The sequence below is a fragment of the Anneissia japonica genome, unplaced genomic scaffold, assembly GCF_011630105.1.
Source record: "Anneissia japonica isolate Jap-2015-1 unplaced genomic scaffold, ASM1163010v1 scaffold287720_len810639_cov167, whole genome shotgun sequence".
In the NCBI taxonomy this organism is placed as follows: Eukaryota; Metazoa; Echinodermata; class Crinoidea; order Comatulida; family Comatulidae; genus Anneissia; species Anneissia japonica.
Window position 1 is genome coordinate 467,586 of NW_022736945.1, and position 15,897 is coordinate 483,482.

Sequence of the window (15,897 nt, forward strand, 5' to 3'; positions counted from 1 at the left end):
GCGGCTCAACCGGGCCGATTTTTTGAAAAAGTTTTTCTGCTTAAAACAACACCACATAGTCACCCCTACTCTAGCATTGTTTACAAGAGTGTGGCTTTTTCTGAGTGTAGCTCACTTTATCTAGTGGTGTAGGGTACTGGCATGGGGAGGGGTAGACTAATGGCCCGGGACAATGGATTAAGTGGGACACAGATATGATGCGATGTCTAACCATTTGCTGCACCAACAGGCTCAGGGCCTGTTATTCGGTTGAAAACACTGCTGTGCAATTTCCAGAAATGTTTAAAAATGTTAAAAAAGTGCTCACCTCAAACCCCAACAACTGGTGAGTGGATATTTTTGTGGTAGAAAAATTTCTAGTGGCAGGGTAGGAGAACCTGGAGTTTTTTGTTTTTTTTTCAAAATTCTAAAAGAAAGAAAGGAGAAGAAAAGAAAATTAAATTCAAATTTAAGTCTAAGGGTGACATTTCTGACCATCTAGAGGTGCCATAATCATAAATTTTCATGCCTCAGCCCCAAACATGGTGGGGCTGAGGTAGTGTTTCCCCTATCTGTGAAAGTTGTTCCCTGACCCCTTCTATTCTGAATTCACCGCTATAAAAAAAATTGGAGTAGACGATTTGTGTCGTCCCGCCGCTGGCCTAAAAAAATTGGCCCCCAGGTTAAATATGTTGAATACCAGGACCTATATGTTGAATACTGTATGTAAAGGAAACAAACACAATGAATGGTGACATGCTGATATGTTGTACTATGTAGTACAAATTTAGGCGAGTCGAGTGGCCAAGTGGTATTTTTCAGAATAGTGGATTACCCTGATGCTATGGTTCATTTCAGCCCCTGTCGTAGTGGAAGGATGTGAACATGTAGGTACTATAAGCACCTCTTTGTGGCTGCTAGGTAGTCACAGACCACGCTCATGCAATTTAGCATGATGATGCTGAGAGTTATGGGTTATTCTTTTACCCTTAACGTTGAATCTGCACTTGACACTACAAAATGTATGAAAAAATACAGTAGAAACTATTAAGGGAACATCTTCAAAACCAGAAAATATGTCCCCTTAATATGGGTGACCTAGAGGATGGGTTCTATTGTACTTGTGTTTTACTATTATACATTTTCTATAAGAAGCGGTTGCCGAATTCATGTGCTTGTTTTTCTATTGTTAAAGTTTAGATTGTTTTTTTTGGGAATTCCTTGGTGCTTGTACATTTCTGATTTTTGTTCTTTGTGTCACTACTACTGGCGCTGCAACTGCCACAACTTACAATTTGTTTATGTTTTTTATAATACTATTCTCATCCAGCTGGAAATGTCACTTTATATCATTTACCGCCATTTTCATAACTATATCTCACAACCTAAGTCTTATAACTTATTTGTTTGTACTGTACCATCAAATAATTTGCACTTGTAATATCTTTATGATGGGAATAACATTTTTGAAAATGCAAATGACTATCTGATGTCAGAGGTTTAATAAGTCAGTTTGATTCATTCCAACACTGCTTTTATGTAAAGTTCAATAATGTCATGCCTCATACCTTTGCACATGCTACAAAACTGTGTATTAGGCCTAGGAGATTTTGCTCATTGGAAAACAATTTTTCTGTTGATATAAATTAAAATTAAAAAGATTTGCTTAATGTGTCTATATACTGCATTGCTTTTAAAAGAATTGTTCATATTTTTATGAAAATTTTAGTATTGATGTGAATTTTAATAACATTCTTTAATTGCTTTTGCATATTACATGATCATTTTAAAACAGTTTGAAGTTTCTGCTCAGTGGAAAACAATGGCTTCCCTTGTTAATTAATAGATAAAATCTGTATTATGCGTCTATATGCTGCTATCGCTTTTAGAAAATAGACATTTTTTATGCTAATTATTGGTATTGCTACAGTAATTTACATTTTGAATTGAATGTAGTGTGAAAGCATCTCTATCTAATGCTATATTTTGGTAGATAATGAGTTGCCGGTAGTCACTTGCCCCAGTGACAAAACGCTACCGACAGATTCTGGCGAAAACTTTGCTACAGTAACTTGGCCAGCGCCACAGGTTACAGACAATGTCGACAGAAATCTACAAGCCACTTGTGATCCAGCATCTGGAGGTCCGGTGGAAACTGGTGGTCCGTTGACAGTAACATGTGAGGCTACTGATACTGCAGGAAATGAAGGCAGTTGTATGTTTACTATTACGGTAGAAGGTTAGTATCACTATGCTGACTACATTCAATGTATTTTCTACCATTTCTTATTTTTATATATATTTAATAAACAAATCATATATCTTAAAGCTATCATTTTCATTGTGTTGTTTTGACAGCATTGTTAATGGCTTTTGCATCATAGCATATAATTTTGCTTAACATTCATTTTACGGGTATTTCTCCTGATTTTTATAATATAGTTATTTTCCTTATGTCTGTTCCTTATGAAAAATATGTTCTTTTGTATATCTATGAAGTCTCTGTATACTTAATGTATGTTTTGTGTCTTAGCTTCTCAGCAGTTAGTTGTGACATCATACCTATACAATACATTCTCATGGTTAGAGTGAGCACACACTGTAGTACCGTAAATGATGCATTAGCAGTTCCCTGATTCATAAAACAGGGCTTGAGCAATATCAAAACCTTTAATAATAAATTTGTAACCCAATTTCTGTATGTGACTGTGAATGTCAAAACAAGGCCATCTGGTGCTTCCTCTATAAATCTACTACTTTGTGGCTTGGCACTGTACTTCACAATTGGCTAATTTAAAGATAGAAAAGTTGGATGGTCTAACAAGCACATTATAATGATTAATTCGGACCCATAATTAATCATGATAAAACCATTTAAGATCAAATCTGCTACTGTATATAAAATATAAAAGGTCAAAATACATTACTTTACAGATAGGGAAACACCAATGATAATCTGTCCTGAAAATCTGTCTGTGACCAGCCGAGTTACAGGATAATAAGGGGATAGTTGTTTGGCACGACCCCTTCGTTAGTGATAACTCGGGCTATGTCACTCTTGGATGTGACCTGAATGTAGGACTCTATCCAGCAAACCTACCATTAACTGTCACTTAAACTGCAGCTGACCTATCAAGAAACACAGCTATTAGTAGCGTTATGTTTCAGGTCAAAGGTTAGAGTTTGCACAAGAAAGCATGTGCATGATGTCAGTTAATGTATCAGCATATATATTGTCACCAGTCGTTACATTGGTGTGAACAGAACGTACTGATAGTACAATGTAATAGATAATAAGCAGGCATCAATAGCAATAAAAGTCTAATTATAAAAGCATGGAGATATTAATATGACACTGTCCTCTGCATAATTGCCAATCACAGAATGCAGAACCCTATATTTTATTATTGAACATTTTTCTGAAGATTTATAAAATAAATATATTGATTAAAAAAATGCACAGCAAAATAAAATTAGATGTGTTGATGTGTTAAGAAAGCTTATTTAAAAAGACCTCCCAAAAATGGCTTCTTCCAAGTTGGGGTCCTTGTGATATAAAGAGTATAGGGGAAACAAGGCAATTCAACAACAGGACGCACATCTCTGCTCGCAAACACAGCGCAAGCATACAGTCCTGTGGTCTTAACTGTGGCATCGGCAATCCGATACAAGTTGTGAGTAGTTATTATTTTATTAGCCTCCCCAAAGGAGCGAAGCTCCGGGGAGGCTATTGTTTTTGCCCACGTTCTTCATGCTGTCGTCGTTGTCGTTTTTGTTGGGTTAGTTTTTGTTACCACGATAACTAAAGTTAAATAAGTTTGATTGGTTTCAAACTTGGCAGAATGCAAGATGGGAATAAGAAGACGAAGCCATGTTGTTTTTGGTACATGTGTAAATATTCTAATTGCTCATTTGCAACATTAATATTTCACTAATCAGGTAATTTAGGCTAGTTATCATGATAACTAATGTTTGGTAAGTTTGATTGGTTTGATAAGTCCAAGGAGGTTAAAATTAAGTCTTATTAGTTTAAGACTGACATGGTGGGGCTAAGGTGGGTGTGGAAGTGAAGGAGCATTTCTAGTTTTGATTGGGTTTCTGTGGTTTTTTTTTTGTTATCAAGGCATTTTAAACTCAGTCAAGCATATAGATACGCACAACGCGTAGAATGTCGATGGCAGAGTTATAACCTGCCATTTCCTGAGTTGTGTGTCCTGTTGTAGAATTGCCTTGGGTGAAGTAAGGCATGCAATTATGACCATAGTAAATAAATAGTGTGAGCTTGGAAATATATGTGCCAGAACCATGATCATTCAGAACTCTCCAGATTATCAAGGCACCTATACAGTAGTAGTGATTCTGATCAATCTAATCTTGGTCTTATCAAATCTATCTTGGTGCATAAAGTGTTCTAACGTTAGTTATTAATTATTTAATAAAGTATTTTATGTTATTTTTATTTATTTGACTTACTGCCATATATTCCTATCCTAATCAGATTGAGTAATAATAATTCGTCTTATGTTCAATTTTTAGACAACGAAAAGCCAAAACTAAATTGTCCTCAAAGCGTTGAACGACCAACAGATCAAGGTGAAAATTTTACCACTTATGACATTAACGAGCAAGTGAGCGCAACTGATAATGTAGATGTTGTCGTTCCTAATTGTGTACCAAATACCGATACTTTTTATCTCAATGGCCCAACAAGTATCACCTGCACAGCCACTGATAACAGTGGTAATGCTGAAAGCTGCAGTTTTGAAGTAACTGTTTACGGTGAGTTATTGTAAGTTACCTTTTTCAGTGACATCACTTCTTAGACTCTTGGAATGTGTTTGATGATTGAAGCCTAGCTACTATATAATTATTAAATTATAAACAAGACAATAAATATGCAAATCTAGGCAAAAAGCATTCATAGTAATGGAGCCATTGTGTGTTAATGGTTGATCGGTGAAATACATTTTACAAATTTAGCCAAACTGCCATCCTGGTTAGCATTAAAGTAATGTTAGTCAAATTTTAATGAATTGGGTTGTAATTTGATTTTATTTAATTTTGATTTATTCAAGTTATATAGTCAAAAACTATTACAGATTAAAGTCAAAACAAGAGACTTTAGTAGAGAATTAAATATTCAGATTACAAATTCAGAAAAATAAAAATATCTAATTTACAAAAAGAACTGAAACAGCCAAACAAGCACGGTGTTTTTTGAAGACCTTCGCTATTTGCTTTGGCTATTAGTTCTCTCCTGGGCTGTGGCAGATTATGTTTCTTAAAATTATTTTTCATATACATAAATATTTGATATTTTGTATTGTTACTGTAATAAAAAATAATAATAAAAATAATAAGTTAAAAATAATCTAGATGCTACTAAAAATAATCCATTAATATTAGTAAGCATCTATTAAGGGTAATAGTGAAAATAATAAAGAATATTATGTTATAACATAAAATGTCTGTCTGAGTAATTAAAACGAAAAATGATGGTTATCACAGACAGCAGGGATGATTAGAATAGTGACAATGACAAATGTAATACAGTATATAAAATATTATAATTTTTATGTTATTTTTGTAGTAATAATAATGATGATAATAAAAATTCTTTATTTGTCCTCATTCGATTGGAAATCGGAAATTTAAGCTGGGTCCCTGAGAACCTGCAGCAGCTGCAGTGCAGCGTCACACAACTTAACTACAAAATGTACGGATACAAACATTTTCCTTAACCCGCCTAATGCTTCCATGTGAGGGTTATTAGAGGAGACAAGTGATCAGACTCCAACTAAAATCTAATGCTGGTCAGTTTGAACCAGGGTCTTCAGCACAAGAAGCAGGAACAATACCTCTCGGCCAACTGCTCATAATACTTTAATACTTCCATTTTGTTTTAAAATTTTTACTGGTTATTTTTTTTACCAGATCCAGAGCCGCCAAAATTCGAAAATTGTGTGGATCAAACATTTATACTGTTGTTTAATGATGATGGTGAAGCAGTAGTAAATTATACAAAGCCACGTGTTACAGACAATGTTGGAGTTGTGTCGGGTCCAGTCTGTACTCCAAATAGTGGAAGTATGTTTTCAATGGATTCAACTTTGGTAACCTGTAATGCATCTGATGCTGCTGGCAATATAGGAAACTGTTCATTTAATGTCATACTAATAGGTACATTAATTATTATTTATGTAAATATTGCTTTGGTATAGAGACACACAGTGGCATATTTAGGAGCCTTGAAATTGTGGGGGTAGGGGGCTAATGGGTGAGCGAAGGTGAAATTGGGAATCAATGATTAGGTGAGGGGAGCTAGCTCGCAAAAGATGGTGATTTGAGGTGATTTTTAACTACTTTTAAGCGTGATTTTTTTTGGGGGGGGGCGGCTGGAAGAGCACGAGTAGTGGGGGAGCAAGCGCACTCCCTAGATACATCACTAGAGACACATCTACTATATTTATTCTAATTACTATCACTAGCATATACCCGTGCTCTGCACGGTGTTGGATGGGTGGGGAAAGGTGGCGATGTATATTGTTGAATGTTATGGGAAGTCGTCTTTGATAATGTCTTTGTAGATGAGTGTCTTTCCTGAATAGTCCTTGTGAGAAATTGTTGCCAGTTTAATGAAGGGCAGATCCAGAATTTTTCAACGTGTGGGGTGGGGAACAACAGTTTTAGAATAGATAAGTGAGTAGCACATAACATTAAAATGTATTGACATTTCAAAAATTTAGTGGCAAAACACAGGGCCCCAGAAATGTGAAATCCAAAGCTTTTATTTCAAGCATAACAAAAGTCACTCTCTTTAGAAATGATGTTTAGGCTGTTGGTCCTGTGTGCAGTATAGGCCATATGCATGCTAAAGAATACAGTACACTCCTCCAAAAGCAGTAGAGGATTGTATTCTGGTTTACTGCCCTATCACCATAAGAAGGACCCTACTAAAAACAAGTTTTTTGAACTGTCCTTGATGTTGCTGTTTTAAATATATGTTATGTTATTTAAAATAATCTTCACAGCTGTTAATGCTGTATTATTATAATTGCTAAATTTCGAACCAGATCAAAATAAGTAAATAAAATTTGGTTATAATGAATTTGTGGCAGCGATTGTGTTTTAAGCTTTGACCTTGAGGTCGTGGCTTGTATACTTAAATGTTTTGCTCTCCATGTTCTGGTATAAATTGTTTAAATGTAAAAGATTATTTTTATAAATCATTAATGGTTGAATCCATAATTATAATACTATTTTTGTAAATACTGGTTTTTCTCATTTTTGTTTTTTGTTTTTTTGTTGTTTTTTTTAACTCCTCAGAACTTCAAGGTATTAATGTTTTCAATTATGAATTGAAGTAATTTGCTAACAGGTTTTTTACCTTGATAATTTAGAATTGCTTGGTTATTCACTTTCTTTAAAAAGTCATTTAGAATTGAAATGATTAATTTTGTTCATTTTTGCTTTAAAATATTTCCAGCATTTCAGTTACATCATCCCTAAGTAATTGATTTTGTTTTTATGTGGAAATTTTTGCATGATATTATTTCAGAAGCTAAATTAACAAAAACACATTTGGGTTTTACTTTCCAACTGAGCAAAATATAGAAAAGTTAATAGAACTTCATGTAGTTGTCCTTTCTTGTCACATTTTTATGCTAGGGAAACCACTAATTTGTTAGAGCGGCTGTGTAATGACCTATCATTAAACTCATGCATACAGCATGCTTTATTTGTCAGCAAAGTGTACTAGGTACAGTACATAAGGCTACATTTAAACAGATAATAACAAATGAAATAATTAATTGTGAACCTACCAAAAATTATGTTACTAGGTCATGAGACAACCACTTTCTAAATGAACTCTTAAGTAGAATGTAGAGTCTGTTTTTGTAACTACTTAACTGAGCTGCAAATATTCACAGGCATGTCGATTTATCCAGGTATGGGAGTGATGTTTTGCCCTACCTGAGTACATTCCCAAATACTTAATGGTGATCAGATTCAACGCTAGCCACTAATCGCAAGCTCGGCCGACTAGTGGTTATGACACCTGGCTAATTATTTGGAAATCGTGGTTTTGATTCCTACCCGTATCTTTGGGAACATAGTATTCAGTACAATAACATGTCAGGTAGGGCAAAACATCACTCCTATGAAATTTCCTGAAACAAAGAGCATCAAACTTATCCAGGTATCTCATTGATCAAATTGATTTTAGTTTCTAACTTTTGAAAGCATAATATTATTTTATGTAAACTTATTTTTTAATATCCATCATTCACAAACTGTAGTAATATGTACAAAAGGTATGGTGTTACATATTACAAAAAAATGATACTCTATATCATTTGAAGACGGATTTGAATTTATTTTCACAAATCTTGCATATCTAGGAATTACTGCCATTTACAGTATGTTTTATCACCTTTTTCCAAAAAGTAATTACATACAACCACATAAGGTATAATACAACATTTGTAAATTTGTATTAACACAGGGCACATTGGTCACAAAGAATGTTGTATTATATATTTACGTTTTCTTTTATTCTTTAAAATATCTGGTGATCTGCCCTTTCACATTTTCGGGTTTACCATTTTAATTTATCCTTTCTATTTACGTACAATATTAAATATCTTCCAGTCTAAATATTGTTTTTCGTATAGCATTGTTATTTAATTTTAATATGATGTTTCAGATTGTGTAAAAGGTACTTTTGGAGAATTTTGTATGAACTGCACATGTGTGGACAATAGTCTTTGCGAAGAAACTACTGGAGATTGTCCAGGATGTGATGATCAAAAAGACTATGGGTTCGAGTGTAATTACAGTAAGTATTTAACATGACTTTAACCCTCTGTACTAAATCAATATTCCTACACCTATGTGCACTATATACCTTTCACAATTAGCAATGGTCTGCCTGTCTATTATATTCTACTCTTTGGTAATTTTTATAGTAGTTGTCTATCTTAACTTAACAAAACCCAAACAGAACTGAAAATGAAACTGAATAGAGACAGTATGTATATTTCACAAATAAAATCATGTTGAATCAATCACTTTATTTCACTTGAATTCCTAGCAAGTACTGGAAACCAAGGAGGCATAAGTCTGTAAGGTGGCCCCGGAACTAAACTTAAACTACAGCAAACTATACTAATGAAAGTTAAACACAATGAAACGAAAAAAAGGAATCTTCATAAATTGAAATGACTATCAATGATTATGTACCGCATACATAGATTCCAGACATCTGATTGTTTAAAAAGCGGGTAATAACTTCAATCATCACTCCAATGGTGTACTGTACCCCTAGGTTGAACTTTTTTTCCTATCGCAATGTGAATTTATGACAAGCATGGATGGTAAAGGGGGCTGCAACCTCCACGAGAGAGATTGGCCCTTTGACCGCCTAGGCCTAGGAAGTAGGCCTAAACCTACTTTGTGGTTACTCCTTTCATTACTTTTTTATAGAACTTGTATTATCAGTGTATGAGGTATATTAAACGAATATTTACTGCTCTAGGTTCTGGAACGGTGAAATCTGTAGCTCTTCGGTGATGTGGAGGCTGTAGCCCACTATCTGTACGGTCTTCACATCACCTCGGTGCAATAGATTTCACCGTTCCCCTCATGAACAGTCATTTGTATAATAGATAATGGTCAGTACATAAATTCTTGAGGAAAAGTAAACCTAATTGTTGGTGGTTACTCTTTTCAGTACTTTTTTTAGGACTTGTATTATCAGTATATGAAGTATATTAAATGAATATTGATTGCTCTAGATTAGGGAATGCTGAAATCTATAGCTCTTTTGTGATTTGAAGGCTGTAGCCCACTATCTCTACGGTCTTCACATCACCTCGGTGCAATAGATTTCACCGTTCCCCTCATGAGCAGTCATTTGTATAATAGATAATGGTCAGTGGTAAAATACACATTTATAGCACATATCACATATGTCTCTGTGTTTGTACACTGCGATTACACTTGAATGTTCTTTTGGATGAAAAAAAAATTCATACGTATTAGTTTTTCTTTATTCTAGGGGATTTGTATCCCAATATCACTGCTACAGGTCTCTCTGTACGTGATGGCAATGTAACACAGCATAGGGGAGAAAATGTTGAGCTTGTATGCAAATACAATTTACTGAATATTATTGGGTACTGGAGCAAGGATGGAGTAAAAGTGATGAGTTTTACAGGAGAAACCACTGGAAATGCAACTTACACCATACATAGTGTGGACTTTAGTGACATTGGTACATACAACTGTACTCTTACTCAACAGGTATATACTGACATAAGAACATCTGTTTCTGAGTCTGTTTTTGTTAGTGTTGAAGGTAAGTAAATGCAAACTTTCATACATTTTATGAATATTTTTATTTAGTTTATTTACATCAATTATTATGATTAAAGCAGAAGTTTATTGATTTTTTATAATTTGAGAACTGATTCAGTATACTCATACCCATTTTTTAATTGTGTAAACTAAATTTTTGTGACATGCCAGGTGCATCCCTCTATCTAAGCTTATCGACAGGCCATTGTAAGGGCAAATAAAAATAATTGTTATATTATCACTTCTGCCGCCATCCAAAATTTGGGAAATATTGATGCAGGAATAAAAAATAAAACAAATTTGCCGCATCATATATTTATAAAACACAATGCAATATTGTGACTGGAAATACATTTTCATTAAAAAAAAACAATAAAATTCAACCAGTTTTTACACAATATTTACAATGTTTTTTGCCAAATAAAAACAGTCCCTCCCTTATCTATTTAAAAAAAAAAAAAATATTTTATTGTTCCGATCAAAGAAAAACACCCTCATCACTTAAAAAAAAAAAAAAAAAGATTGATAATTTAATAATTTTTTCTATGTTCCCTAATGTATGGAATTAGGATGATTTTAGACAAGTTCTTTTTATTATTACTATTATTGTATTCGTATAAAATATTACATACCTCATATATAGACTATAGGTATCTGATTGGTTAAGAAGCGGGCAGTAGAAAGTTCTATTCCCCTGAAAAAACTTTTTTTTTACCTGTAAGTACTTTGGTAGGTAAAGAAATATTGTAGACCTATATGAATAAGACACTAAACGTCAGAGAGTGAAGCAAAAAACAATAAATATATGCATAATGGCTGTACAATTTAGCCTGCCGCCGGTAGATTAAATGATTAGGCTAGGCTAGAAGTTTGTGAGCCGATAAAAACTATGGAAAAATGGGTATGCTGTCATAGCTTTCTTTGAAAATAGGCTTACCTTTATAAGATGAATTTATTTAATGCGGACTCTTAATGTTGCGACAGTAATTTTATAAGTTTAGGAACCCGTATTATATCTTTTTCTAAGCCTACTGCCTATGCACCTAAGAAGTGTCCATGCACCAGTGCAGTGCGTTACATAACCCACGTTTCTTCAATATTCAATTTAACACAGCTGATTCTAAGTGGAACAATACGGTCTTGGTAATGATACATAGATATGCCTTTTTCAACCAGGCCTAGTATAATTCTTCTTTGTCTACAGGAGCCATCAAATAAAAAAAAAAAAAGGAAAATAATACAAAGAATAGGAAATATCCTAATCATTCATATGCAATACTGGGCCACAGTAATTTTATAAGTTTAAGGAACCTGTGTTAATTGCCCTGTAGCCTAGGCCTACTGCCTATGCACCCAAGTTTTCACGCACCAGTACATACAGAGTCCATATTTCGTTGCCGTTCAGTTTAACACAACAACTGATTCTGGGTCAAACAACATGGTTTAGGTAATTGTGACAGTAGATATCTTGTTCAACCAGGCCTATGATTAATTCTTCTTTGTCTACAGTACAGGATCCATTTTATATCATTTAAAAAAAAATGAGCATATTGGGCATATTCGACTGGTTTATTTCGTTGAGTATTATTTTCTTTCAACTGGTTCGTGAAATAGACTTCGTTGACAACAAAAGTTAACGTAAACCAGAGTGCGTTAATCAGCGTTATCCACATTTGCATTAATATAATTTAGATTCAATTTCAGAAAATAAAAATTATAATATATACCCACATTGAAGTCAAAAAATAATTGCAGGCTAACAGAATTCAAAAACTGGATGAAAACATTTTTTTTATGAAAAACCCATACTGCCACAATCTGAAGCAACTTTGATTACGTAGCGTGTATTGCTGTAACTATGCAGCCATTTTGTTTTGTTGAGTATTTAACAGTTAAGTAGGATTTTACCACTGCGCATATGGGCGTGGTTAGAAGAATAACCAGTCAAATATGGCCAATACTACGAAGAACTCCTGTAGGAAATGTCATTTCATTATTTATTATCTAACACAAAAATTGGGGAGACCAGGGCCAACCAAAGTGAACTGAATCACTGTAGCCGTGCTGGTTGTCACATCCCCAATCACAGATACAAGAATAAAATTCAAAAAAATAAAAATCACAAAACAAAGTTTTTAAAATGAGTTGAACCTTTCAAAGAAAGGAGGATTGGCTCTCCAGGACTGCAGCATTAACTGAAGGTCTTGGAAGCTTGTCTCAATCTCGAGGCAGCCTAATGGCGACTAAGTGGAATAAAGCTTGAGTGCTGGATATCTGATGTAAAACGCACAGGCGATAAGTGTGCCTAGGATTGATTTTTAGGCAAAGACCATGCTGTAGTCCAAGATGCCAACCAACACTTTAAAACAAAAAGTAACAAGAAATTTATCCATTCTTACTGATAGACGAAAAAGACATGATCTTAATCTCCAACATAAAGTCTACTGGCTCTTCTATAGGCCCATTCTAGCTGATTGAACAACAAAGAATTCATGTAGGAAATATGCTAATCATTCAATTCAGTTTTTCAATTCAATTCTTTATTGCTTCAATATGCAATCAAGGGCCATTATCTGCTAACAAACGTGACATAATACATAGCAATACAAATTACATGACAAAATTCAATGACAAGATCGGTTTGAAGGACACTGAAAAGGAGACTTGGTGTTGGCCTACATGTTGAGAGCTTGCTTTATAAGGGAAGGGGAGATTAGGGAAGGGTAAATAGAGAGAGAATATGCAAAGGAAAGGGAATAAGGAAGGAATAATGTTTCAAAACGAGAGATGTGACAAGAGATCGCTAGTAGGATGTTATAAAGACAGAATGTGTAGATGAGTCTGAAATTGTTTTAGAAAAAATATATTTGATCCGTTTCAGTAAGTTAATTTCACACTTTTGAGATTTGAATAAAGGGTAAATGATTGACAATCAAAAGAGTGTTTGAGGTATTTGAGGATGGACAATTTACGAATAGAAGACTTGTAAAGAGTGATGATTTGGGAATGCCATATTTTAAGTCGCAAGAGATAATAATTCCAAGGTAGCAAAGTTGTTCTACAGATTCAGTTTGGGATTCGTAGAGATAAATTTGGAGTAGATTGAGTTAAGATTTGCCAAACCACATATTTAAGACCTTGCATTTGTGAGGGGCAAACTTAAGACCGTTTTCAAGAGACCAGGATTGAAGGGAAAGATGTAATAATGGGAAGAAGGTTGAGAGAGGGTTTTTAAAGTGGGTAACTATCACAAGGTCTTCTGTATAAAGAGAGAAAGTGCAATTAATACAGTTGATAAGGGAGCCTTTGAAAATCGTTTGTTGAATGCAGTTTGAAAGCCAATGGTCAATCCATTCGATAAGTTTTGGATGAAGACGGAATATATGGATAAGTTTATGGATAGCAATTTGTGATTAAGATAATGATTATTCTTCTCCTTGAGTAGGATCAATCAAAACGAACGCAAGTATATCCATCATCAAGTTGATATAATGCAGTGTCGTTCATGATTTATTGAAGAAAATAAATTCGGGTCGGTTATTAGATCCTGCTATTAAAAATTCAAACTCATCAAACTTATTCCTTATGCTGCAAAGATTGGCCAAAATACATTATGTTTTGTCCGTACGGTAAGCAGATCCTGTTTTGAGGCTGTGTCTTTTACCGCTCGGCGACGTCATACTACCTGCCGATTTGTTTCCTGAGTAAGCCTAGCGAAAGTGGGAGTTATGTAGAAAGATGCATCACTGCTTTCCAAAAGACCAGTCAAAATAGAGGTACTACATGAATCTCTAATATTAATATAACTCTCTTGTGTAAGTAATTAAAGAAGACGACAAATCGATGAAAGAAACGATAAAAACAATCAGGATCAGGTTTCATACGTCCATCATGAATAGTGCAAATTCATATGCAATAAACTGTATAAGGCCCTGCCGCCAAATGTGGATGTATCAATGTACTGTATTTCTCTTTGCATTTGTATAAAATGATGTGTAGAGTATAAAGGTCTACTTATATCATTACCAAGACCATATTTGTTCGAACCAAGTGTTCCCAGAATGATATTTAATGAAACTTTTACAGAAGAGTAAAGTGCAGCAGCATCACACACTACTGGTGGGCCTAAAACTTTGGTGCCTGGTCTAGGCCTGAAAGACCAAACACTCTGTGTTCCAAAACTAATAAACTTACTGCCATTAATTACGTGTCTGCATCAAATGAATTTAATAAAGGTAGCCTGTTATCCAAGAAACTCATGGCAGAATACACATTTTCTTCTGTTGTTATCAGTTCACAAACTTTGAGTAGGCCTGCCTAGTAGGCCTATTCGTTCAACTTACAGTACTGCTGGGTAAAGTACACAGTCATTATGCATGTATTTCTCGGTGTTTCATCATTCTCTAAGGTTCATTGTCTTCTTCACTAGTTGGTCTACAATTACTACTTCTTCTTTGCCTACCTGGGCCATTCAATATTATTTTTATACAAATACAAACATAGTAATAATGCAAAGAACTTCTCTAGAACCATCCCAATCCTATGTATTACAATCACCAGGTACGTCATCTCCAATTTAGTTTACAGCGTCTAAGTAATGAACACGCACAAAATTTGTAATTTAAAAAATGTAATATTATGTACTTGGCTATTAAAAATCTGTTTTCAAATTATATAAAATCTGTAAACTTCACATTAAAGGTAAAAATGTGTATATGAACCATCATTACAGTATTTATCATCATACATGAAGTAAAAACTGACTGTAGGCTGTCACACTATAGATTTAGTAGGGAGCTTTTTATTGGATAATGGTGTGAACCTAGAATATGTGTGTAACCATCAATCATTATCTGCTAACACCGACTCTGTCCAAAACGCATGCTATGTATTTGAAAATAACAAGAATTCAATGTCATTGCGTCTGCAGATAAATTTGTTCTAGGTCTTCCTTTGCTGGCAATTGAAAGCTCTTTATTATAGAAATACTAGCAAACAGCAGTGGTGGCGCTGGGGGGGGGAACCTGGGCGGCCCCCCCTGGCCCCCAGCCAAGTGAAACTCGATTCGCTTCACTAGCCCCTCCGTCGGGGCCTGTAGCCCCTCCGTCGGGCAGGTCCTGGCGCCATCACTGGCAAACAGTGCTATATCAATCAACATATAAACTTTCAATTAATACAGCCACTTTCATTTACTACACAATTTTTATGGTGGCTATGGTGTTTGTGATATATGATCGAAGAAGTGCCTGGTTCGAATCCTGGCAAAGGTGGATTTGAGGGGAGTGCTTTTAATTCTTGGTCAGATTTTCCAGCTTGCTATATCTGGGTTTTTTTTATATGCCTTTAAAATATGAAAATATAATTAAAACAATATAAAAATAAAATAATAAATAATTATAAAATATAATATACAAATAGTGAATGCTTATAAGTACAATGGGGTAGAATATTTCATAATGTGAAAGATTGGATGTTACACCTCATTGAATAGAACATCCAGTCTTTCACTTCATGAAATATGCCATTGTACAAATGAGAAACATTCATTATTTGTTTTAT

At 34.4% G+C, this 15,897-nt stretch overlaps 1 protein-coding gene across 4 annotated transcripts in view; it reads left to right on the forward strand.

Moving 5' to 3' along the window:
• The first annotated feature begins 1,988 nt into the window (after window positions 1-1,988).
• Window positions 1,989-15,897, forward strand: part of LOC117116976 (receptor-type tyrosine-protein phosphatase epsilon-like) — a 51,084-nt gene continuing 37,175 nt past the window's right edge. For 3 of the 4 annotated variants that reach the window (XM_033261137.1, XM_033261139.1, XM_033261138.1), the window contains exons 1-5: window positions 1,989-2,218; window positions 4,516-4,758; window positions 5,914-6,159; window positions 8,687-8,818; window positions 10,040-10,339. In XM_033261137.1, the coding sequence (XP_033117028.1) occupies window positions 2,197-2,218; window positions 4,516-4,758; window positions 5,914-6,159; window positions 8,687-8,818; window positions 10,040-10,339 (943 nt within the window). In that variant the 5' untranslated portion in view covers window positions 1,989-2,196. The remainder of the gene's footprint in view (window positions 2,219-4,515; window positions 4,759-5,913; window positions 6,160-8,686; window positions 8,819-10,039; window positions 10,340-15,897) is intronic. The other variant, XM_033261140.1, reaches the window with a different exon arrangement.